Raw genomic sequence first — 25241 nt, 5'->3', positions numbered from 1 at the left:
TTGTCTGATGTGTGACCTTCAGTCAGTCAATATTTATTGAGCACTGTGTGCAGAGCACTGTACTAAGCGCTTGGGAGAGTACAATATAACAATATAACAGGCACATTCCCTCCTCTTTATACGAATGACTGGGAGGGACAGACATTAATATAAATAAATTACAGATATAATGACCTTGGGCAAGTCACTTTATTTCTCTGGGCTTCATAACTGAACCCTCATCCATAAAATAATAATAATAATAATGATGATGATGGTGGTATTTGTTAAGCGCTCACTATGTGCAAAGCAAATGGGGATTAAAACTGTGAGCCCCATGTGGGACACAGACTGTGTCCAACCTTATCAGCTTGTACTTACCCCAGCCCATAGTACAATGCTTGGCACATAGTAAGCGTTTAACAAATGCCATTAATAACAACAGATGATTAGATCCTAAGGTTGTGCTGCCAGCACTGGAGATCATCGTCATCATTACTGTGGGACTTGTTGAGAATTTACCACTGTTCTAAGCGCTGGGATAGATAGAAGATCATCAGATCCCACCGGGCTCCCAGTCTAAGTAGGAAGAACAGTTATTGAATCTCCGTTTTGCAGATGAGAGAACTGAGGCACAGAGAAGCAAAGTGACTGGCCCAAGGTCATACAGCAGGTGATCACGGCAGGTGGAGCCAGGATTATTAGTATCCAGGTTCTCTGGCTCCCAGGCCTGTGATCTTTCCATTAGGCCACACTGCTTCTTTGTGACAGGCGAGCCCATTCCCTGTTGCCGTTTGAGCAGGTAACTGGAGGGGCTTTATCTTTGGGGTTCAAATATAAACCAGGGTGTGTTCGCCTTAGGGCTTTTCCTTCTTTCCCCTCGCCTGTTCTTCCTCTCTTATCTTATGAAGTCGAGTCGTTTCCGACCCATAGCGACACCATGGACACATCTCTCCCAGAACGCCCGGCACTCCATCTGCAATCGTTCTGGTAGCGGATCCATGGAATTTTCTTGGTAAAAATACGGAAGTGTTTTCCCATTGCCTCCTTCCGCGTAGTCAACTTGAGTATCCACCCTCGACTCTCTCCCCTGCTGCTGCTACCCAGCACGGGTGAGTTTTGACTGGTGGCCGATTGCCTACCGCTCACTAGCCACTGCCCAAGCTAGGAATGGAACGGACAGGCCTCTGCTTCACTCTCCCATAGCCGAGACTGGTAAAGTACTGGAAACTCTCCAGGTGCGACCCTGAGAGGGGTCTTCACCTTAGTTAAACCATATATTTCTCCGCTTTCGAGCCACCTTCTCCAGGAGACTCTGATTCATTTTCTTCTTCCCAGATCATGTCTTCCCAACTAGCACTTTAACACTTAGCCCTGCAGCCACCCAAAGCGCGTCTGAACGCATCGATCCTTGTACTCTCATCTTTAAGCACTTTTGGAGTCACCGCTCTGTCTTTCCATTCTTTTTCCTCCTATCGGTACCTCATTCTACCCCTGCCTCTCCCCTTCAACTGTAAAATCCTAAGGGCAAGGATCTTGTCTTTTACCCACTGTACTCTACCAAAACCTACTTAGTACAGTGCTCTGCACCGAAATATTATTCACTGATAGACCGAAGGAGCCTCACAATGGATTCCTAGGTTTACCAAATATTTTTTTGTGTATAGGAATCAATCCCATGTGCCCCAGGCAGGGTTGCCAGCATGTCTATACCTGCTCTGGAAGTGAAAATAGAGCTCCTTTAAGTCTTCTCTGCCTGCCTGAAGTGGCTAATGTTATTGTCAGGTCACCAGAGGGAATCCTCAGAGCAGCTGCTTATTCTGACTTGTATAACATGAGGATCGAGTTGTCAATCAATCAATGGTATTCATTAGACTGTAAGCCCGTCAAAGGGCAGGGACTGTCTCTGTTACCGATTTGTACATTCCAAGCGCTTAGTACGGTGCTCTGCACATAGTAAGCGCTCAATAAATACTACTGAATGAATGAAATTAAGCGCTTACTGTGTGAAGAATACTACACTAAGCACTTGGGAGCCTCAGATCCAACAGATAATGACTCTCCCCCCCTTCGAAGCCTTTCTGAAGGCACATCTCCTCCAGGATGCCTTCCAAGACTAAGCCCTCCTTTCCTCTTCTCCCACTCCCTTCCGCACGCCCTGACCTGTTCCTTTTATTCATTCCCCCTCCCAGCCCCACAGCACTTACATACATATCTTTAATCTATTGATTTATGTTAATGTCCATCTCCCGCTCTAGACTGCAAGCTCCTTGTGGGCAGGGAATGTGTCTATTGTTCTAGTGCACTCTCCCAAGGGCTTAGTACAGTGCTCTGCACACAGTAAGCGCTCAATAAATATGATCGACTGATTGAGCTGTCCCCTTCACCTATGGTTATGAGGTGGGGCAGGTGGAGGCATGAATGAAGTGGCCGAGTGCTTGGGGTTCCCACACCACCCTTCACCCCCAAGTTTGACCGGAATGAGGCCCGTCAGAGGGGCTGGAAGTCAGTCACCCCGGCCATCCCGGCCCACGAGGACCACCTCTTCCATACATGGAACAGAGCACAGCACAGCCTGGGACACTTGCTCCGGAAAGAAAAGGATCCCATACTTCACTGCTTTCAAAACAAAAACTTCTCACTCTTGGCTTCAAGGCTCTCCATCGCCTCGCCCCCTCCTACCTCTCCTCCCTACTCTCTTTCTACTCCGCTCACGCTCCGCTCCTCTGCCGCTCACCTCCTCACTGGGCCTTGTTCACGCCTATCCCGCCGTCGACCCCAGGCCCACGTCCTCCCGCGGTCCCGGAATGCCCTCCCTCCTCACCTCCGCCTAATTCTCTTCCCCTCTTCAAAACCCTACTGAGAGCTCACCTCCTCCAAGAGGCCTTCCCGGACTGAGCTCCCCCTTTTCCCTCTGCTCCTCCCCCTCTCCCTTCCCCTCAGCATTGGACTCATTTGCATAGATTTTTTATTCCCCTATTTATTTTGTTAATGAGGTATCCATCCCCTTCATTCTATTTATCGTATTATGTCGTCTTGTTTTTGTCCCTCTGTCTCCCCCGATTAGACTGTAAGCCCATCAAAGGGCAGGGACTGTCTCTATGTGTTACCCATTTGTCCATTTGTCCATTCCAAGCGCTTAGTCCAGTGCTCTGCACATAGTAAGTGCTCAATAAATACTATTGAATGAATAAATGTTGCTGAATTGTCCATTCCAAGCGCTTATTCCAGTGCTCTGCACATAGTAAGCTCTCAATAACAAATACCAACATTATTATTATAAATATGAATGAATGAATGAGTGAGTGAATGAATGAATGACCCACCTGCACCCACGTGCCCCGAGTAGGCCGAGCCGGCCTGTCCCGCTGTGCGCAGGCGCAGAAGGATGGCCGAGGGGGCGGGACGGAGGAAGGTGACAAGCAGGACCGAGGCCCAATCAGCGTCCGGCTTCGGGGGGGCACCGCCCAGTGGCTGCACGTCCCCAGTGGGCGGGACCGGCGTCCCCAGCCAATCAGGAGCGGCGGCGCGCGGCACCTGCCGGACGCCCGCGCGGGAAGGCGTGGGGCCAGGGGCGGCGGCCATTGGTCGGGAGGAGGGCGGGGATTGGCGGGGAGGCGGGCGGGGGAGCGGGCGGGGATTGGCGGAGAGGCGGGGATTGGGCGGGGTCCGGGGCGGGGATTGGCGGAGAGGCGGGGATTGGTGGGGGTCCGGGGCGGGGATTGGCGGAGAGGCGGGGATCGGGCGGGGATTGGCGGAGAGGCGGGGATTGGGCGGGGTCCGGGGCGGGGATTGGCGGAGAGGCGGGGGGGAGCGGGCGGGGAGGCGGGGATTGGTGGGGGTCCGGGGCGGGGATTGGCGGAGAGGCGGGGATCGGGCGGGATCGGGTCGGGGATTGGCGGAGAGGCGGGGATTGGGCGGGGTCCGGGGCGGGGATTGGCTGAGAGGCGGGGGGAGCGGGTGGGGAGGCGGGGATTGGGCGGGGTCCTAGTTGGGGATTGGCGGAGAGGCGGGGATTGGGCGGGATCCGGGGCGGGGAGAGGGCGGGGATTGGCGGAGAGGCGGGGATTGGTGGGGGTCCGGGGCGGGGATTGGCGGAGAGGCGGGGATCGGGCGGGGATTGGCGGAGAGGCGGGGATTGGGCGGGGTCCGGGGCGGGGATTGGCGGAGAGGCGGGGGGAGCGGGCGGAGAGGCGGGGATTGGTGGGGGTCCGGGGCGGGGATTGGCGGAGAGGCGGGGATCGGGCGGGATCGGGTCGGGGATTGGCGGAGAGGCGGGGATTGGGCGGGGTCCGGGGCGGGGATTGGCTGAGAGGCGGGGGGAGCGGGTGGGGAGGCGGGGATTGGGCGGGGTCCTAGTTGGGGATTGGCGGAGAGGCGGGGATTGGGCGGGATCCGGGGCGGGGAGAGGGCGGGGATTGGCGGAGAGGCGGGATTGGGCGGGGTCCGGGGCGGGGATTGGCGGAGAGGCGGGGATTGGGCGGGGTCCGGGGCGGGGAGAGGGCGGGGATTGGCGGAGAGGCGGGAGATTGGGCGGGTCCCGGGGCGGGGATTGGCAGAAAGGCGGGGAGGCTCGGGCGCAGCCGGGCGGTGCACCTGGAAGCAAGGAAGGGGCGGCCGGGTGCGCTGCCGCCCCGCACTATGAACCGCTTCAAGGCGTCGAAGCTCCGGCACACGGAGGCGCGGCTGCCTCGCCGCCAGGTCAGTGTCCCGGGGCCGCGGCCGCGGGAGGGGGAAGGACTGCCCTGCTCGCCGCCAGCCTCGCACTCCGACGGAGTCATCGGCCTCCTACTATTTACTGAGCGCTGGCGAGGGGATAGACACTGTTCTGAGCGCTGGGGGAGATAGTCATTCATTCACTAGTCTTTATTGAGCGCCGACTAGGTGCTAGACACTGTCCTGAGCGCTGGGAGAGATCATTCATTCATTCACTAGTATTTATTGAGCGCCGACTAGGTGCTAGACACTGTCCTGAGCGCTGGGAGAGATCAATCATTCATTCACTTGTATTTATTGAGCGCCGACTGGGTGCTAGACACTGTCCTGAGCGCTGGGAGAGATCATTCATTCATTCACTAGTATTTATTGAGCGCCGACTAGGTGCTAGACACTGTCCTGAGCGCTGGGAGAGATCAATCATTCATTCACTTGTATTTATTGAGCGCCGACTAGGTGCTAGACACTGTCCTGAGCGCTGGGAGAGATCATTCATTCATTCACTAGTATTTATTGAGCGCTGACTGGGTGCTAGACACTGTTCTGAGCACTGGGAGAGATCAATCATTCATTCACTGGTATTTCTTGAGGGCTGACTAGGTGCTAGACACTGTTCTGAGCGCTGGGGGAGATAGTCATTCATTCAGTAGTATTTATTGAGCGCTGATTGGGTGCTAGACACTGTCCTGAGCGCTGGGAGAGATCATTCATTCATTCAGTAGTATTTTTTGAGGGCTGATTAGGTGCTAGACACGGTTCTGAGCAGTGGGGTAGATATTCATTCATTCATTAGTATTTATTGAGCACTGACTAGGTGCTGGACACTGTTCTGAGCGCTGGGGGAGACAGTCGTTCATTCACTCGTATTTCTTGAGGGCTTGACTAGGTGCTAGACACTGTTCTGAGCGCTGGGGGAGATAGTCATTCATTCAATCGTATTTATTGAGCGCTGGCTAGGTGCTAGACACTGTTCTGAGCTCTGGTGGAGATCATTCATTCATTCAATCGTACTTATTGAGCGCTGACTAGGTGCTAGACACTGTTCTGAGCGCTGGGGGAGATATTCATTCATTCAATGATATTTATTGAGCGCTGACTAGGTGCTAGACACTGTCTGAGCCCTGGGGGAAATCATTCAATAGTACTTATTGAGCGCTGACTAGGTGCTAGACACTGTTCTGAGCACTGGGGGAGATATTCATTCAATCGTATTTATTGAGCGCTGACTAGGTGCTAGACACTGTTCTGAGTGCTGGGGGAGATATTCATTCGTATTTGAGCGCTGACTAGGTGCTAAAAACCTCTGAGCGCTGGAGAGATATTCATTTATTCAATAGTATTTATTGAGCGCTGACTAGGTGCTAGACACTGTTCTGAGTACTGGGGGAGTTATTCATTCATTCATTCGTATTTATTGAGCGCTTACTATGGGCAGAGCACTGGACTAAGCACTTGGAATGGACAACTGGGCGACAGATAAAGACCATCCCTGCCCAATGACGGGAGATACAGGGTAACCAAGTGGGCCCACGTGGGGCTCACCGTTTATGTCCCCGTTTTCCAGATGAGGGGACTGAGGCCCAGAGAGTGATGATAATAATAATAATGTTGGTATTTGTTAAGCGCTTACTATGTGCAGAGCACTGTTCTAAGCGCTGGGAGAGATACAGGGTAATCAGGGTGTCCCATGTGAGGCTCAGTCTTTATCGCCATTTTCCAGATGAGGTCACTGAGGCACCGAGAAGTGAAGTGACTTGCCTTCAGTCACCCAGCTGACAAATGGCAGAGTCGGGATTAGAACCCATGACCTCTGACTCCCCAGCCCGGGCTCTTTCCACTCAGCCACGCTGCTTCTCATAATGGTGATGGCATCTGTTACTAGGTGCCAAGCACTGTTCTAAGCACTGGGGGTAGCTACCAGGTCATCAGGTTGTCCCACGTGGGGCTCACAGTCTTCATCCCCGTTTTACAGATGAGGGGACTGAGGCCCAGTGATTGATGATGATGGTATTTGTTAAACGCTTCCTATGTGCCAAGCGCTGTTCTAAGCGCTGCGGTAGATACCAGGTCATCAGTTTGTCCCACGTGGGGCTCACAGTCTTAACTCCCATTTGACAGATGAGGGGACTGAGGCCCAGAGAATGATGATGATGATGGCATCTGTTAAGCACTTATTATGTGACAAGCACTGTTCTGAGCACCAGGGGAGATACAGGGTAACCAAATGGGCCCATGTGGGGCTCACAGTTTTCGTCCCCGTTTTAATAATATTTATGGCATTTGTTAAGCGCTTACTATGTGCCAAGCACTGTTCTAAGCTCTGGGGGGATACATGGTGATGAGGTTGTCCCACGCAGGGCTCACAGTCTTCATCCCCATTTTACAGATGAGGTCACTGAGGCACAGAGGAGTTAAGTGACTTGCCTAAGGTCACACAGCAGACAAGTGGTGGAGATGGGATTAGAACCCACGTCCTCTGACGCCCAAGCCTGGGCTCTTTCCACTACTGAGGCCCAGAGAATAATGATGATGATGGCATTTGCTAAACGCTTACTATGTGCCAAGCACTGTTCTAAGTGCTGGAGTAGATACTAAGTAATCAGGTTGTCCCACTTGGGGCTCAGAGTCTTAATCCCCTCTTTCGATTTTCCCGATGAGGAAACTGAATCACATAGAATGATAACGATGGCATCTGTTAAGTGCTATGTGCCAAGCACTGGTCTAAGTGCTGGGGTAAATACCAGGTCATCAGGTTGTCCCACCTGGGGCTCAGAGTCTTAATCTTCATTTGACAGGTGAGGGAACTGAGGCAAAGAGAAATGAAGTGACTTGCCCAAAGTCACCCAGCGGACAAGTGGCGGAGGCAGAATTAGAACCCACAACCCGACTCCCAGGCCCGGGCTCTTTCCACTAAGCCACGCTGCTTCTCACGCTGCATTTCTGGCGTTTGAAAAATTCACTTTTCTTTGTTGTCGGCCAGGGACCCGCCCAGTTTTTCTCCGCGGCCTGGGATTTTGGACGGTATTTGTTAAATACTTATTAGGTGCCAGGCACTGTTGTAAGCACCGAGGTGGTTAGCGGCAGAGTTGGGCAGCAGCAGGTGCTCTCCGCAGACCCTGATGCTCCTGGAAGGAACAATCCCTCCTCTCCCCCTCCTCCTTCTCCTCCTCTTCCCTTCCCATCCCCGCGGATCCCTCCTCTCCCCTCCCTCCCCTCAGTGATGTCTTTCACCTCCCTTTTAACTTGTAACCGAGGAGTTACTTGACAGCATTTTAATCCCTGAGAGGTCCCAATCAAAAGCAAACCACACCGAACCACACCTTGAAAACGGCTGACTGTGAAATCTGCTCCCCGCTGAACTCACCCCAGGGCAGAGTCTCCATTAATAATAATAATTATAATATGTTCAAGCGCTTACGCTACGTCGAGCACTGTACTAAGCTCTGGGGTAGATCCGGGGTCATCAGGTTGTCCCCCGTGGGGCTTACAGTCTTAATCCCCATTTTACAGATGAGGTAACCGAGGCACGGAGAAGTGAAGTGACTGGCCCAAAGTCACACAGCAGACGAGAGGCGGAGCTGGGATTCGAACCCACGTCCTCTGACCCCCAAGACCGGGCTCTTTCCAATGGGCCGTGCTGCAGCTTCTGCATTCTGCCGCACCCTCCGTGACACTAGTCTTCCTGTTTTGGTTCTCACCCAGAAGGTTTTACTGCACATTTTGCTCAATTCCCCTCTGAGACCAAATGTTACAGGACCAAATGCTACTTTGTCTTAGGTCATTAAGCTCAGCAGCGATTATACTGCGCTTTTTTGGTTTTATGCTTGATTTCTTGACCTGAATGATTTTGAGAATCGACTGAAAGTGTAAAAAATGAAGTCCCCAGTCACGAGATGCCCCTAGTGTTTCCGCCCTCTCTTCCTCTTCGTGTTTGTGTAACCTCTTTCCTGGCCTTTAGGTTTCTCTTGATAGCAGCTTGCAGGCGAACCTTCTCTGGAAAGAACCCAGCAAGCCTCTTTGTGCTCCTTTAGCTGAGGCTGCATATCTGTGCGCAAACCAGAGACCCAGCTAGGACTCTCCCTGTTGCCCGCAGTCTTTCACCCTGAGAGGTGCAGGATTCAGCCCTTAAGGTTACAGGTATTTCAGAGTATCTGTTTTTTCCCTTTTCTTTTTTCTCCCTTTGGGTTAGTTCTGTGCAGGATGACACACAGGAGGCCGTTCCTGCTTTGCAGTTCGCCTTTTTTTATTTTTATGGTGACTGTTAAGCGTTTACTATGTGTCCAGGCACTGCTAATCCAAGCTAATCAGGTTGAACACAGTCCCTGTTCCACATGGGGCTCACAGTCTTAATCCCCTTTTTCAAAATGAGGTAACTGAGGCATGAAGAAGTGAAGTGACTTGCCCAGGGTAACGCAGAAGATAAGTGGCGGAATCAAGAGTAGAACCCCCCCCCCTTCTAGACTGTGAGCACGTCGTTGGGTAGGGATTGTCTCTATCCGTTGCTGAATTGTCCTTTCCAAGCGCTTAGTTCAGTGCTCTGCACATAGTAAGCGCTCAATAAATGAATGAATGGACCCAGGTCCTTTTGATTCCCATGCCTGTGCTTCATCTACTAGGCCGTGCTGCTTTTCTGCAGCCAGAATTGCAAAACTCATTTTCAGTGGCCTCACTTTCAACAGTCAAGTTAATCGATCATTTATTAAGCACCTTTTGTGTGCAGAACCCCTAGTAAGTGCTCGGGAGAGTACAATGTAATAATAATGTTGGTATTTGTTAAGCGCTTACTATGTGCAGAGCACTGTTCTAAGCGCTGGGGGAGATACAGGGTAATCAGGTTGTCCCACTTGAGGTTCACAGTTAATGCCCATTTTACAGATGAGTTAACTGAGGCACAGAGAAGTTAAGTGACTTGCCCACGGTCACACAGCTGAGGAGTGGCAGAGCCGGGATTCGAACCCATGACCTCTGGCTCCCAAGCCCGGGCTCTTTCCACTTAGCCACGCTGCTTCCCCAATGTAACAGACACATTCCTTGCCCACAGTGAGCTTACAGCCTAAAGGAGAGACAGACATTAATATAAATAAATTGTGGAGAGGTACATAAGTGCTGTAGAACTAGGCAAGGGGATGAATAAAGGGAGCAAGACAGGGTTACTTGGAAGGGAGTGGAAGAAAAAGAAAAGAGGGCTTAGTCGGGAAGGCCTCTTCGAGGAGATTGGGAGAGTACAATATAACAGACACATTCCTTGCCCACAATGAGTTTACGGTCTAAAGGGGAGACAGACATTAATATAAATAAATTGCGGATAGGTACATAAGTGCTGTGGAACTGGGTGAGGGGATGAATAAAGGGAGCATGACAGGGCCACTTGGAAGGGAGTGGAAGAAAAAGAAAAGAGGGCTTAGTCGGGAAGGCCTCTTGGAGGAGATGTACCTTCAAAAGGGCTTTGAAGGTCGGGGGAGAGTCATTATCGGAAATGAAGAGGGAGGGCGTTCCAGGCCAGAGACGGGACGTGGCCCAGAGGTCGGCGGTGAGATAGATGAGATGGCGGTACAATGAGTAAGTTGGTATTAGAGGAGCAAAGTGTGTGGGCTGGGTTGTAGCAGTGTAGCTAAGTAAGGTAGGAAGGGGCAAGGTGATTGAGTGCTTTAAAGCTGATGGGAGAGAGTTTCTGTTTGATACTGTAGTGGATGGGCAACCACTGTAAGTCCTTGAGGTGTGGGGAAACGTGGACTGATCTTTTCTGCAGAAAAATGACTGGGCAGCAGAGTGAAGTATGGACTGGAGTGAGGAGAGACAGGGGACAGGGAGGTCAGCAAGGGAGCTGAGACAGTAATCGAGGCGGGATCGGATAAGTGCTTGAATTAACATGGTAGCAGTTTGGATGGAGAGGGAAGGATGGATTTCAGCAGTGTCGTGTTGGTTGAAGCAACAGGATTTAGCGTTTAGATTGAATATGTGGGTTGAAAGAGAGAGGGGAGTCACAGAAAACTCCAAGGTTATGGGCTTGTGAGATAGGAAGGATGGCGGGGCCATCTACAGTGATGTGAAAGTGAGGGGGAGGACAGGGTTTGGGTGGAAAGACAAGGAGCCCTGCTTTTGACGTGTTAAGTTTGAGGTGACGGCAGGACATCCAAGTAGAGATGTCCTCAAGGCGGGAGGAAATGCAAGACTGCAGAGAGGGAGAGAGAGCAGGGCTGGAGATAGAGATTTGGGAATCATTCACATATAAGTGGTAGTCAAAGTCATGGTAGTGACTCTAAGGGAGTAGGTGTAGATGGAGAATAGAAGGGGACCCAGAACTGAATCTTGAGGGACCCCCACAGTTAGGGGATGGGAAGCAGAGGAGATGCCCGCGAAAGAGACCGAGAATGAGCAGCCAGAGAGATAGGAAGAGAACCAGGAGAACACAATGTCAGTGAAGCTGAAGTTGGGCAATGTTTCCAGAAGGTGGTGGTCGACAGTGCCGAAGGCAGTTGAGAGGTCAAGGAGGAATAGAATAGAGTAGGGGCCTTGGATTTAGCAAGAAGGAAATCATTGGTGACCTTTGAGAGGGTGGTTTCTGTGGAATGAAAAGGATGGAAGTCATATTGGAGGGGATCAAGGAAAGAATTAGAAGAGAGGGACTTGAACTCGAGACAGCGGATGTGGGGAACTCACTCAAGGTGTTTTAGAGAAGAGTGGTAGGAGGGCGACTGGGCAATAGCTGGAGGGAGCCATGGGGTCAAGGGAGGGATTTTTTACGATAGGGGAGACATGGGCCTGTTTGAAAGCGGTAGGGAAGAAGCCTTTGGAGAGCAAACAGTTGAAGATGGCTGTTAGGGAGGGAGAAGGGAGGAGCCAAGTGTTTTGATAAGATGCAAAGGAATGGGGTCGGATGCGCTGGTGGAAGGGGTGGATTTTGAGTGTCGGAGCTGGGATTAGAACCCAGGTCCTCTGACTCCCTGGCTCGTGCTCTTTCCATTAAGGCCATGCTGCTTCCCTTCTTTAGGGAGGGCATCGATAATAATGTTGGTATTTGTTAAGTGCTTACTATGTGCCGAGCACTGCTCTAAGTGCTGGGGTAGATACAGGGTAATCAGGTTGTCCCACGTAAGGCTCACAGTTAATCCCCATTTTACAGATGAGGTAACTGAGGCACAGAGAAGTTAAGTGACTTGCCCGCAGTCACACAGCTGACAAGTGGCAGAGCGGGGATTTGAACTCATGACCTCTGACTCCCAAGCCCGTGCTCTTTCCACTGAGCCTCGCTGCTAAGTGTACTTGGCATCAAGTAAGCGCTCAATAAATCTGATTGAATGAAGGGTTTTGCCTCCATCTGGGCTATTTGGGCAGGCTGCTGCATCAAGCTGTCCTTGGATGAATTCAGAGGGAGCGACAATAGGATACCGTCAGCTACTTTATCAGCATACTTTGGAGTCTCGCAGGGTGGCAGCAAGTAATCTAAAAGGGGACGACTGGGACTTGGAGGGTGAGATTCTCCCTTTGCAGCTAAGTCAGTGAGCCCCATTGAGTCACCAGCCTCGGGCACACTGAGGATTACCAGTGTCCACTGGGTGTCTTGATCTAGGAGCGCTTTGGTCTCAGTTTCACTAGCACTATGGGTGGAAGGAATGGGTTAAGAGATCATGCATTTCTCATTTTTTTCCTACTAGCATAGGACATTCTTTTCTTGCCAGCCTAGGACACTCCATTATGTACCTCAGTGTTCTCACTTCACCCATTCTAAAAACATCATGTTCTGGGAAAGCCTACTTGATTTAGGTCAGATTTTCCTCTGGGGTGATTCCAGGGAAGATCCTAAAGAGGAAGGCAGCGCCGAAGACAGGGAAAGTGTCTACCAATTCTGTTGTATTGTCGTCCCCCAAGTGCCTAGTAACTGTGATCCGCACACACAAGCTCGTCGTGGGCAGGGAATGTGTCTGTTTATTATTATATTGTACTCTTCCAGGTGCTTAGTACAGTGCTCTGCACACAGTAAGCACTCAATAAATATGTTTGACTGACTTACACAGTGAGCGCTCAAGAAATATTGCTGATCGATCGATCGGTAGGTATATGGGAGGGGAGATCTAGTGGTTGCCACCAGAGACTGGGCTAGGAAAAGCAGAATCTTTAGCATTTTAAAAGTTGCTACTGCTGTGGCTACCGTTTGGGCTGATGAGATGATCAGTTGCTGTGATGGTGCCCAGGAGATGACAGCTGGGCAGCAGGTGCTAATTCCAAACTGGATGTGTGACCACAAAGCCGGCCCAGCCTGGGCAGCTGCACTCCTGGCTCCCTCTTTCTCCACAGGAGGAGGGAGGGGAACCTGCTTCTGCGACCCATTCACTCACCAGTTAGGGTCTCCAGAGTGGGTAGTCAATAGATGCTTTCAAAGATCTTTTTTATTATTAATAATAATAATAATTATGGTATGTTAAGCACTTACTATATGCCAAACACTGTTCTAAGCACTGGGGTAGATAAGGTAATCAGGTTGTCCTACATGGGGCTCACAGTCTTAATCCCCACTTTACAGATGAGTTAACTGAGCCACAGAGAAGTTAACACACAGCAGATGAGTGGCAGAGTTAGGATTAGAACCCACGTCCTCTGACTCCCAAACCCGGGCTCTTTCCACCAAGCCATACTGCTCATGGGGCTTTATTCCTCCCGCCCCATCAGAAAAAAATAAGGTGAAAGACTTTGGAGTCACGGAAGCCCAGGATTTGACTCTGTCTCGGTATCAAATTTCACACCTGTGAAAAACACACTTGGGGAGAGGATCCTTTAGGCTAGTAGTCCAAGGGAAATGAGAGTGGCCGAGGAGGAGGTCTGGAAGCAGGATTGTAGTAAGTCCAGGGCTCCCTTGGCTTCATCGATCAGTCGGTATTTATTGAGCACTTTGCTTGTGTAGAGCACTGTCGGAAGCACTTGGGAAAATACAACAGAGTCGACAGACAGGATCCTCACCCACAAAGAACTTACAAGCTAGAGAGGGAGGCAGACATTAAGATAAATTACCATTAGGGGAGATAGTGGAGTTTAAGGATATGTACTCAAAGTGCTGTGGGTGGGGTGAGCACCAGTCATTGAGTCAGTTGTATTTATTGAGCGCTTACTGTATGCAGAGCACTGTATTAAGTGCTCAGGAGAGTCCAATATAACGAGATAACAGATATATTCCCTGCCCACATCGAGTTTAAAGTCTAGAGGATCAAAGTGCTCAAGGGGTAAACAGCTAAGGACCTAGATGACAGAGGGAGGGCGAGGAGGGGAAATGAGAGCTCAATCAGGGAAGGCCTCTAGGAGGAGATGTTATTGAGGAGGGTTTTGAAGGTGGGGAGAGTGATGGGCTGTTGGATATGAAGGGGGAGGGGATTCCAGACCAAAGGAAGGATATGGGCAAGCGGCTAGCGATGGGATAGACGAGCTCAAGGTACAGAGAGCAGGTTGGTATTAGAGAAGTTAAGTGTAAGGATCAGTGAGTTACAGTAGGAGGGAGAGAGCCGATGGGTGTCCTAAAGTAAGTGATAAAGAGTTTCTGTTTGATGCAGAGGAAGTTTTGGAGGAGTGGGAAGATATGTACTGAATGATTTTTCAGAAAAATGATCCAGGCAGCAGAGTGAAGTAAGGACCGGAGGCGGGGAGAGACAGGAAATAGAGCGGTCAGCGAGGAGACTGATGAAATTAGTCACTGAATGTGGTGTGTGTTTGCAGTTGGGAGTTCGGGGCAGGAGAAGAGTCCCTGAGAATCCACCGGCTGAGCTGGCCGTGTTGTGGATGAGGGGATGTCTGGGGGTTGGGGCTCACCTCCCTCCCTCCCTTCCTTCTTTCCATCTGCCTTGTCCCCGCTCAGCCTAGAAGGACCAGGTGTTTCAGCTCAGGATAGATGCTCACTGTGGGGGAGGCATGTCCTTTCACCGGCGTCTCCAAAGCTGGTGGGGGTGGTGGGGGCTGGCCTCTGAAGAGGTTCGGAAGCCCTGAAGCTGATCTCAAGCCCTGGACCTAAAGGGGCTGAGGGTCCTCCCAGTCCAGACTTGACGAGCCGAGCCACCGGACACCCCTAAGAGATGAAATGTCTTTGGGAGTATGTGCAAGACTGCTGGGATTGGAGTTCTTTCCCAGTTATCCCGGGGCGGTGGTTGTGGATTTGACTCTGCTGCTTCTGTGGGTCACCTGGTTTCAGCCCTGCCCTCCTGCTTTTAGGCCTGGATCAGTGACATCCGAGCTGGAACGGCCACGTCCTACGGCAACCACATCAAGTCCAGCTGTCACCTGATCGCGTTCAGTTCGGACCGGGCGGGTAAGGGGGCCCGGACCTGGAGTTGCGAAGGGGGCTGAGGGCGGAGAGGGGACGGGGATCTCTGGAGGAAGTCCGAGGGAGCCCAGTCCACAGGGTGGGGGCGATGAAAGCAGTCATCCCCACGGCTTAACTAGCCTCCCAGGGCTCTGGCAAGATCCGAGAGTTTCCGATCGGGGATGAAAAGACCCGGAATAGTGGATTTCTGGCCTGCCCGCCCCCATCTCCATCCTCCTCCCCTAAAATCCACGCCTCTCTTTACTTAGAAATTTGTCACCTAAAGGGAAAGGCCAAAGGTCCTCAATTTCTTCCATCCATCCCTTCTCAGTTTCCCTTGTATGGGAAGTGAAAGGCTATAGGCTCAGGCTTTTGTTGGGTGGGAGCAGGAAAGCTACAGGACACGAAATGCCTGCTAGGAGAACCCAGAGGATTGTCCCAGTGGATCTCCAAGAGAGGATGCATTGCCAGGTCCCCACTGGGTGATCATCCAGGTCTAGAGTCCCAACACGCAGGATCCACCCTCCTCTGCTCCTCTCTTAGTTTTGGAATCCTACTTCTAGGGTGAGGGCCAGAGCAGGCTATCGCTCTCCCTAAGAAGACATTTCCCTTCGAGCACTCCCTGCAGTACCGTTGGACGGCTTCTAGTTTCTCGGGCCGGGGTTACAGCAACCTGTTTTGGGTTTTCTAACCTATGTTTTTCTCTTAGGTGTCCTGGGCATTGTGCCCCTGGAAAGCCAGGATGGGGACAAGAGGTCTGTGGCTCACCTGGGTTGCCATTCGGGTAAGTGATGTGCTTGGCTAACAGCAAGAAAAGCCAGAAGCTCCCTGCCTCCTCTCCTGCTTCTGTTCCTCTGCAAGGAACAGTAAGCGCTCAAAGAATACTGAGAAGCCAAATGGCCTAGGGGCTAGACCACAGGCCTGGGAGTCAGAAGGACCTGGGTTCTAATCCCAGATCCGCCACTTGTCCGCTGTGTGACCTTGGGCAAGTTAGTTGATTTCTCTGTGCCTCAGTTACCTCATCTATAAAATGGGGATTAAGACCGTGAGCCCCATGTGGGACAGGGACTGTGTCCAACCTGAAAGCAGCGTGGCTTAGTGGAAAGAGCATGGGCCTGGGAGTCACAGGACATGGGTTCTAATCCAAGCTCTGCTACCTGTCAGCTGTGTGACCTTGAGCAAGTCACTTCACTGTGCCTCAGTTACCTCATCTGTAAAGTGGGGGTTAAGACTGTGAGCTCCATGTGGGACGTGGACTGTGTCCAACCTGATTACCTTGTACCTACTTCAGCGCTTAGAACGGTGCTTGGCACGTAATAAGAGCTTAACAAAAACCAGAATTATTATTAGCTTGTGAGCTCGTTGTGGGCGGGAATTGTCACTCTTTATTGTTGTACTGTACTTTCCCAAGAACAAGTACAGTGCTCTGCACACAGTAAGTGCTTAATAAATACGACTGAGTGAACGAATCTACCTCAGTGCTTAGAACAGTGCCTGGCACGTAAGTCAGTGCTTAACAAACACCATTTTTAAAAATCCTGTTGATTGATGGATTGATGTAGGGGCCCGATGGAGTCCCCGGCAAGAGCTATGGGATGCTGCGGCTCCTCTCTGTTTTCTGCCCCAGGTAGTACCAGGAGCTGCTCACAGTCTGCCCTTGGTAATGGATGAAGGGGTTTGGATTCTTTGGTTCGGGACTGCTTCCCAGATGCTCAGGTGTGAGTTCTGGGGTTCCCACTCCTCTTTTGGAACCAGTGTATTTACCACCCCATGATGGGAGGGGCCTTTGGGAGTGAGAGTCGCCTGTGAGGAAAATTGGGGGAATAGGAGGGAGATGCCTAATGGTTTCTAGGAGATGGTGATGATCATGTTGGTCACTCCTGCACTGAGAAGCAGCATGGCTTAGTGGAAAGAGCCCAGGCTTGGGAGTCAGAGGTCATGGGTTAGACTGTAAGCCCCTCAAACGGCAGAGACTGTCTCTATCTGTTGCCGACTTGTTCATTCCAAGCGCTTAGTACAGTGCTCTGCACATAGTAAGCGCTCAATAAATACTATTGAATGAATGGGTTCTAATCCCGGCTCTGCCACTTATCAGCTGTGTGACCTTGGGCAAGTCAATTTCTCTGTGCCTCAGTGATCTCATCTGTCAAATGGAGACCATTCATTCATTCAATAGTATTTATTGAGCACTTACTTGTGCAGAGCACTGTACTAAGCGCTTGGAATGTACAATTCGGCAACAGATAGCGACAATCCCTGCCCAATGACGGAGTCACGGTGTAATCGGGGGAGACAGACGGCAGAGCAAAACAGAATGAAACAAAAACAAGAAAACATTGTCAGGATAAATAGAATCAAGGGGATGTACACCTCATTAACAAAATAAATAGAGTAATAAATAATATATACAAATGAGCACAGTGCTGAGAGGAATGGGGGAGGGGGAGGAGCAAAGAGTAGGGTGGGGAGGGAGGGGGAGGGGGAGCAGAGGGAAAGGGAGCTCAGCTGAGGGGAGGGGAAGGAGGAGGAGCAGAGGGTGGGGGAAGCAGAGGGAAAAGGGGGGACCTCAGTCTGGGGAGGCCTCTTGGAGGAGGTGAGCCCCACGTGGGACAACCTTGTATCTACCCCAGCGCTTAGAACAGTGCTTGGCACATAGTAAGCACTAACAAATATCAACATTATTATTATTATTCCTGCCAGTCCGGGAAGAAGTAGGGAGGTGGCCCAGCCAACTTCCCAGAAAGGAATGAGTGGTAGGTGCCAGCTGGAGGAGTGGCAGGGACCTCCTTCTGCCCTTTTCTGGAGATGAGGTTCCCAGCCACTTCTTCTTCCCCTGGAATCTCCATAGAGAAGGATCAGCCTGCTGCATTACCTTGGTTTGCTGTCACCTATCCATGGAAAACTCTTGGCTGACCTAATTTCTTCCGGGAGCCTGGTAGATCCCAGAGGCTGGAAACGGTTCAGCTGATCATCCGCCCACTGGTCCTGGCAAATGGCTTCAAGAAGGATCCGGGCTCAGCCGCAAGCCTGGGAAGTCACAAAGGAGACTTTGACAGCCGCAATGGCGCAGAAGCAGCATGGCCTCATGGATAGGACACGGGCCTTGGATTCAGAAGGACCTGGATTTTCACCCTGGCTCTGCCACTGGTCTGCTGTGTGACCTTGGGCAAGTCACTTAAATTCTCTGTGCCTCAGTTACCTCATCTGTAAAATGGGGATTAGGAAAGTGAGCGTCATGTGGGACATGGACTGTGTCCCACCTGATTACCTTGAATCTACCCCAGGGTTTAGAACAGTGCTTGACACATAGTGAGCGCTTAACAAAAGCCATCGTCATCATCACTTAGTACAGTGCTCTGCACATAATAAGCGCTCAGTAAATATCATTGATAGTACTGCCTGGATTGATCAATCAGAGGCTGCTGATCCTTATTTCCTCTTACCTTCCAAGTGGGGCGGATGTGCACGCAGTTGACCTCTTGCCACCAGAAAGAGTGTGGCCTAGTCATTAATAATAATAATAGTAATAATAATAATAATGGTATTTGTTAAGCGCTTACTATGTGCAGAGCACTGTTCTAAGCGCTGGGGTAGATACAGGGTAATCACATTGTCCCACATGAGGCTCACAGTCTTAATCCTCCTTTTACAGATGAGGGAACTGAGGCACAGAGAAGTTAAATGACTTGCCCACAGTCACACAGCTGACAAGTGGCAGAGCCGGCCTTCGAACCCATGACCTCTGACTCCCAAGCCCATGCTCTTTCCACTGAGCCACGCTGCCTCTCATGGTCATTAGACCATGGACCTGGATCCCAGCTCCTCCACTTTTCTACTTCGTGACGTTGGGCAAGTCACTTCATTTCTCTGTGCCTCAGTTACCACATCTATAAAATGGGGATTAGGACCATGAGACAGAGACTGTGTCCAACCCAGTTACCTTGTGTCTACCCCAGAGGTTAGCACAGAACCTGGCACCTAGTCAGGGTTTAACAAACACCACTATCATTATTATTGGACATTCCACCAACTGCTAGATAATCACTTTGGAAGGGATTAATAGGTTTAGTGCACCTCATCTTCAGTCACGGGGAGAGCTTGGGTTATCAATTCCCAGTTCCCCCGCTCATTCCCAGGCCCCTACAACTGGTGTCCCTGCCTTGAGTCAGAAGAATCAAGGCGATGTACAATTCATTAACAAAATAAATAGGGTAACGAAAATATATACAGTTGAGCGGACGAGTACAGTGCTGTGGGGATGGGAAGGGAGAGGTGGAGGAGCAGAGGGAAAAGGGGAAAATGAGGCTTTAGCTGCGGAGAGGTAAAGGGGGGATGGCAGAGGGAGTAGAGGGGGAAGAGGAGCTCAGTCTGGGAACGCCTCTTGGAGGAGGTGATTTTTAAGTAAGGTTTTGAAGAGGGAAAGAGAATCAGTTTGGCGGAGGTGAGGAGGGAGGGCGTTCCAGGACCGCGGGAGGACGTGACCCAGGGGTCGACGGCGGGATAGGCGAGACCGAGGGACGGCGAGGAGGTGGGCGGCAGAGGAGCGGAGCGTGCGGGGTGGGCGGTAGAAAGAGAGAAGGGAGGAGAGGTAGGAAGGGGCAAGGTGATGGAGAGCCTCGAAGCCTAGAGTGAGGAGTTTTTGTTTGGAGCGGAGGTCGATAGGCAACCACTGGAGTTGTTTAAGAAGGGGAGTGACATGCCCAGATCGTTTCTGCAGGAAGATGAGCCGGGCAGCGGAGTGAAGAATAGACCGGAGCGGGGCGAGAGAGGAGGAAGGGAGGTCAGAGAGAAGGCTGACACAGTAGTCTAGCCGGGATATAACGAGAGCCCGTAATAGTAAGGTAGCCATTTGGGTGGAGAGGAAAGGGCGGATCTTGGCGATATTGTAGAGGTGAAACCAGCAGGTCTTGGTAACGGATAGGATGTGTGGGGTGATTGATTCTATTTAGTTGCCATTGTTTTTACGAGATGTTCTTCCCCTTGACGCTGTTTAGTGCCATTGTTCTTGTCTGTCCGTCTCCCCCGATTAGACTGTAAGCCCGTCAAACAGCAGGGACTGTCTCTATCTGTTGCCGACTTGTTCATCCCAAGCACTTAGTACAGTGCTCTGCACATAGTAAGCGCTCAATAAATACTATTGAATGAACCTATGGAGAGAAACCAACGCTTGGAGAGGATCTGCTGCCTCCTGTGGGGTGGCCACCCACCCTTCTGTGGAAACCCTGGTGGTGGGAGTATAGGGTGGACCTTTGGCTAGCTTCTGCCTTTTCTCTAGTGGTGGTCCCTGCTGGGGACCTCGAGTGGGGAAGCAGGTCTAGGAGGACCTGAGAGGAGAGATGTAGAGAATGAGGAAGTTAGGCCATTTGGTCCCTGGAACCAAATTCTCTTAAGTCTCTGTCAGGAGAATTCTAAAAGGAGTCCTCGGTGGACCGACGGCATTCACCGGCTGCACTTCCGGGGAGCTGCTGTTACTGCCCTGATTTGCATCTGGAGGCTGTGGGCAGGGAGACCAGGGATTTTATCCCCACTTTACAGATGAGGGAACTAAGGCCTAGAGAGGTTAAGCAGTTTGCCCTAGGTCACACAGCAGGCCAGCTACAACTAGAACCCAAGTCTCTTGACTCACCAAACCTGGCTCTTTCCACTAGGCCATGCCACCTCCCAAATATGAATCCTTTCCCTCAGTAGAATCCTCTGGTCTCTTAAGTTGTTTTCAAGCTTTTATCTCTGTGTCACATTAACCAGTAAGCTTTCCAGGCTTATTTGAGCGTGAACTCCTTTTTGTCCCCATGTTCCTTGCAGATGTCCCTGCTTTTCCTTCTAGGCCGAGGTTTTCAAGGAAAAGAGAATCTGTGTAAAATGATCCCAGGCAGAGTTCCCTCTTGGTGAAACCCTGGATGGATTTGTGGGAATCAAGCTCCTCCTTGATTCTTGGCATCTCTGGCCCAAGACGAGACTAGAAGTAGGGGGGGAGGGTGGCCACGGGGCTACCTTGGTGAGGCCTGACCTCATAGATGAAGCTACATTTTGGATTCTAACAAGAAAATTGGCACTGGGATTTGGAAATTGGGGCCTCAGAGGTGCAGCTCTCATCAGCTGTGCCTCTCTTTCAGATGTGGTGACCGACTTCGATTTCTCTCCATTTGACGACCTCTTACTGGCCACGTGCTCGGCGGACAGAACAGTAAGTGGCCAGTGAGGGTGGGGCAGGGAGAGCCCGGAGTCCGTGGAGCTGATGGCCCCCTCCGTCTGTCAAATGGCCTGCTAGGCTCCAGCTTGGGCTTCCCAGGCCGGGGGCCCTGGGAAAAGTGAGATCCCGGGACTTCCTACTCCACTGGCTGCCCTGAGACAGGCTGGCAGAGAGTGGTCCTCAACTCCCCACATGTGCTTGGAGATCCTGGGGCTCAGCAGCACCTTTTCCAGCACCCTCCCCACCTCCCCAGTGGAAGGGGGCTTCCTGAAGAGACGCACACCCCAACCCACAGTTAGGAGACCTCTATTCCTGCCGAGGGGAAAACACCCAAGGTCAAAACGCTAAAGTCAGAGGAGGGCTCTGAGGTCACAATTCCCAGGCCTGACAAAACGAAAGGTTTTCTCCCTCCTCCATCTCTGCTTGAAACCCGGGGTTAGATGGAACCTTGGGTCTCCGTGGTATTGGTTGGGCCAAACGGGAACTGGGCTGGGCAGGAAGTAGCTCCCCCTTTTCCAGGGGACTCATGGAATTTCTTTTCTTTGCAGCTGAAGGTTTGGCAACTGCCCGAGGCGGGCAAAGACCTACCCTCCGTCCCCGTGGTGACTCTGGGCCCCGAAGACTGTCAGGTGGAGGTGCTGCAGTTCCACCCTACTGCAGATGGGGTGCTGGGAAGCGCCGCCGGCAAGACCGTGAAGGTCTGGGATTCAGCCCAGCAGCAGTCTCTCACTGGTGGGTACCTTGGGTCTGGGCAAGTCACTTTACTTCTCTGTGCCTCAGTTACTTCATCTGGAAAACGGGGATTGAGACTGTAAGCCCTGGGTGGGCACAACCCGATTTGCTTCTTTCCACTCCAGCGCTTAAAACGGTGCCTGGCACATAGGAAGCACTTAGCAAATACCACAATTATTCTTAATATTTTAATTTTTATGAATGGCCCGGCCTGAATACGTGTCTGGGATGAGTTTGGCTTTTCCTTAACCTTGGGTCATTCTTCCTCCCTGTTCATTCTCTAACCTTTTCCTCCTGTGCCCTCTCTCCTAAAGCTGTTCTCTTTCCCTGCCTGGCCCATTCCTCAGAATGCCAGATGCCTTCAGGCCTGTGAGCGGGCTTCCTCTCCAAGTCAGGCTTCTCCCTTTTCAGAAGCCAAATTCACTTCCCCCCATGTGGAAGCAGATGGCCCTTCCCCTGGCGAAGCGATTGAGGAGGCAAGGAGAGCAGCCTCTCCTGCCATCCCAGAGACAGCACCGCATTTAGGCCTGATTTCTGCCCACAAGCCGGGGAGGCTAATTCTGGAGTCTAGCGCTGACACTTTTGTTCATTCATTCCGTCGTATTTATTGAGCGCTTACTGTGTGCAAAGCACTGTACTAAATGCTTGGGAGAGTACAATATCATGATAGACACATTCCATGCCCACAATAAGCTAGAGGAGGAGACGGACACTAATATGAATAAATAAATAAATTACAGATATGTGCATAAGTGTTGTGGGGCTAGGAGGGAGGACGAATCAAGGGATCAAGTCAGGATGTCACAGAAGGGAGTGGAGAAGAGGAAAGGAGGGCTTAGTCAGGGAAGGCCTCTTGGAGGAGATGTGCCTTCAGTAAGGCTTTAAGGGGGTGGAGAGTAATTGTCAGATATGAGGACGGGGGCATCCGGGCCAGATGCAGGGTGTGGGTGAGAGGCCGGCGGCGAGAGAGACGAGATCGAGAAACAGTGAGAATTTGGCATTAGCAGAGTGAAATGTGCGGGCTGGGTTGTAGATGGAGCAGCACCGCCTTCTGAGGAAAAAGATTCCTAAGAGGAACCACCCTGCCCCCTCCCTGCCCCCTGCCCCAGCTAGTGCCCCCTGCTCCAGAGAACTGGCCCTAAAGAACCCACCCTTCCCCTCCACCCATTTCCCCTTGGTTTCCCCACTGGCAATCCTGGGGCAGCGACTGTGCTGGAGTTGTCGCCGTTGTCCTTGACTCCTCACTGTTGGATTCAGAGCTCTCCATCACCTCATCCCCTCCAGCCTCACCTCCCTCTCTCCTTCTTTGTCCCAACCCGCACACTCCGCTCCTCTGCAACTAACCTCCTCACTGTGCCTCGTTCTCGCCTGCCCCACCGGCGACCCCGGCCCACGTCCTGCCTCTGGCCTGGAATGCCCTCCCTCCTCACATCCGCCAAACTAGCACACTCCCTCCCTTCAAAGCCCTACTGAAAGCTCATCTCCTCCAGGACGCTTTCCCGAACTAAGCCCCCCTTTTCCTCAGCTTCCCCTCCTCCCCCACCTCGCCCCGACTCGCTCCCTTTGCTCTAATCCCTCCCGCCCCTCCCCACAGCACTCGTGTATATATGTACATATCTCTAATTCTATTTATATCAATGCCTGTTTTACTTATTCTGATGTGTATATGAATATCTCTAATTCTCTTTATATTGATGCTACTGAAGCCTATTTACTTGTTTTGATGTCTGTCTCCCCCCTACTAGACTGTGAGCCCGTTGTGGGCAGGTATTGTCTCTCTTTGTTGCTGAATTGCGCTTTCCAACCGCTTAGTATAGTGCTCTGCACACAGTAAACGCTCAGTAAATATGATTGAATGAATGAATGAATGAATGAATGACTTAGATGGGGGGTGGAGAAAGCCCAAGCCACCTCCCCCTCCTCAGCTGACCTTAGGACCTCTGGGCAAAGTCCCTCCCTGAGCTGTCAGCTCCTTTCTGACTCCCGCTTCTTCTTCCCAGAGCTGGAAGCCCACAAGGACCAAGTCCAGAGCGTGGCCTGGAGCCCAGACGGCGCCCTCCTAGGCACGGCTTGTAAAGTAAGTGACCTGGTCTAGGGGAGGAGGAGTATCCTTTGAGGCCAAGGGAGGGCTGCTGACGGTGCAGAGTAAACGCCTCACCACTCCGCTGTGGCTGGGGCTAACTCAGCTTTCCCAGGATTCTCCTTTTCAATCCCTGCTGTATGGAGAGAGAAGACCTGGTTTTCTCTCCAAAGCAGCGTGGCCTACTAGAAAGAGCACGGGTATGGGAATCAGAGGACCTGGGTTCTAATCCCTGCTCAGCTACTTGCCTGCCGTGTGACCTTGGATAAGTCACTTCACTGTGCCTCAGTTACCTCATCTGCAAAATGGGGATCAAGACTGTGAGCCCCATGTGGGACGGGGACTGTGTTCAACCTGAATATCTTGTATCTGTCCCAGAGCTTAGTACAGTACCTGGCACCTAGCATTTAACAAATATCAAAATTATTATTATGTGGGACTTGATTATCTTGTATCTATCCCAGTGCTTAGTACAGTACTAGGAACATAGTAAGCACTTAATGAATGCCACATTTTATCATTATTATCTCAAAGATCCAGAAAGCTTTGCTCTGGGTTTTATTCAGCCTTCTTATTTGCTTCATGCCCTTCCCCCAACATCCCTTAGTGGGTGTAGTTTAAAAGCAAAACCAAAAAAAAGGAAGCAAAAAAAATCTCCTCACGGGCTCATGCCACATTAGAGTTGCATTTCTGTATTGGAGAGGGATTCCAACTGTTTCCACGGTAACTAACGCAGCCCCCATCGGAGGCCCCGAGTACCAAACCGCGAACGTGATAGCAAATGTGTGGGATGCAACACAACTCAGAGAGCTCTGGGCCGGGAGGCGGGAAAGGCGTGTGCGCCGGTTGGGTTCCCGGTGACTTTGTTCTTGGCACTTTCAGGTCGAACAGCAGGTAGGCAGCGAGCCTCAATCCTATCAGCATCCGAACAGCTGGGCTTGAAAGAACATTTCCATTCCTTCTGTCTCTGACCAACTTTGTTCCTGCTCTCCCCCACTCCCCTACTCAGCAGCTGTGTTTTTTAGGGGCTGTATAACCCCTTAGACTCATCCCAGTGTTGGAGCTCTGCCCCTGGGGTCCCACCTACAGGGAAGAGGCCAGTGAAAGGGAGAAGGAGAGGCCGAGACCTCTAAGACACCCCTGAGTGTGGGCACGAGTTGTTTTCTCTTGGGTAATGGCGTGCTGAATCAAATCGCGATCAGCACGCGAGTTGTTCTAAACAAAACTGATCAACTAGATGTGAATAACTCACTTGGTGGGGA

The 25241-nt window shown here is 51.5% G+C and overlaps 1 protein-coding gene across 1 annotated transcript in view; it reads left to right on the top strand.

The window, feature by feature from the left end:
* The first annotated feature begins 4535 nt into the window (after nucleotides 1-4535).
* The window catches only part of LOC100091485 (coronin-7-like), a 121227-nt gene continuing 100521 nt past the window's right edge, over nucleotides 4536-25241 (top strand). Inside the window, exons 1-6 of the mRNA XM_029054024.2 lie at nucleotides 4536-4680; nucleotides 14887-14983; nucleotides 15687-15761; nucleotides 21091-21161; nucleotides 21716-21899; nucleotides 23900-23976. Of these exons, the coding sequence (XP_028909857.1) occupies nucleotides 4621-4680; nucleotides 14887-14983; nucleotides 15687-15761; nucleotides 21091-21161; nucleotides 21716-21899; nucleotides 23900-23976 (564 nt within the window). The 5' untranslated portion in view covers nucleotides 4536-4620. The remainder of the gene's footprint in view (nucleotides 4681-14886; nucleotides 14984-15686; nucleotides 15762-21090; nucleotides 21162-21715; nucleotides 21900-23899; nucleotides 23977-25241) is intronic.

The sequence above is a fragment of the Ornithorhynchus anatinus genome, chromosome 2 (assembly GCF_004115215.2).
Source record: "Ornithorhynchus anatinus isolate Pmale09 chromosome 2, mOrnAna1.pri.v4, whole genome shotgun sequence".
Lineage (NCBI taxonomy): Eukaryota > Metazoa > Chordata > Mammalia > Monotremata > Ornithorhynchidae > Ornithorhynchus > Ornithorhynchus anatinus.
The sequence above is the reverse complement of the archived record's forward strand: the minus strand, read 5'-3'. Positions and strand labels throughout refer to the sequence as shown.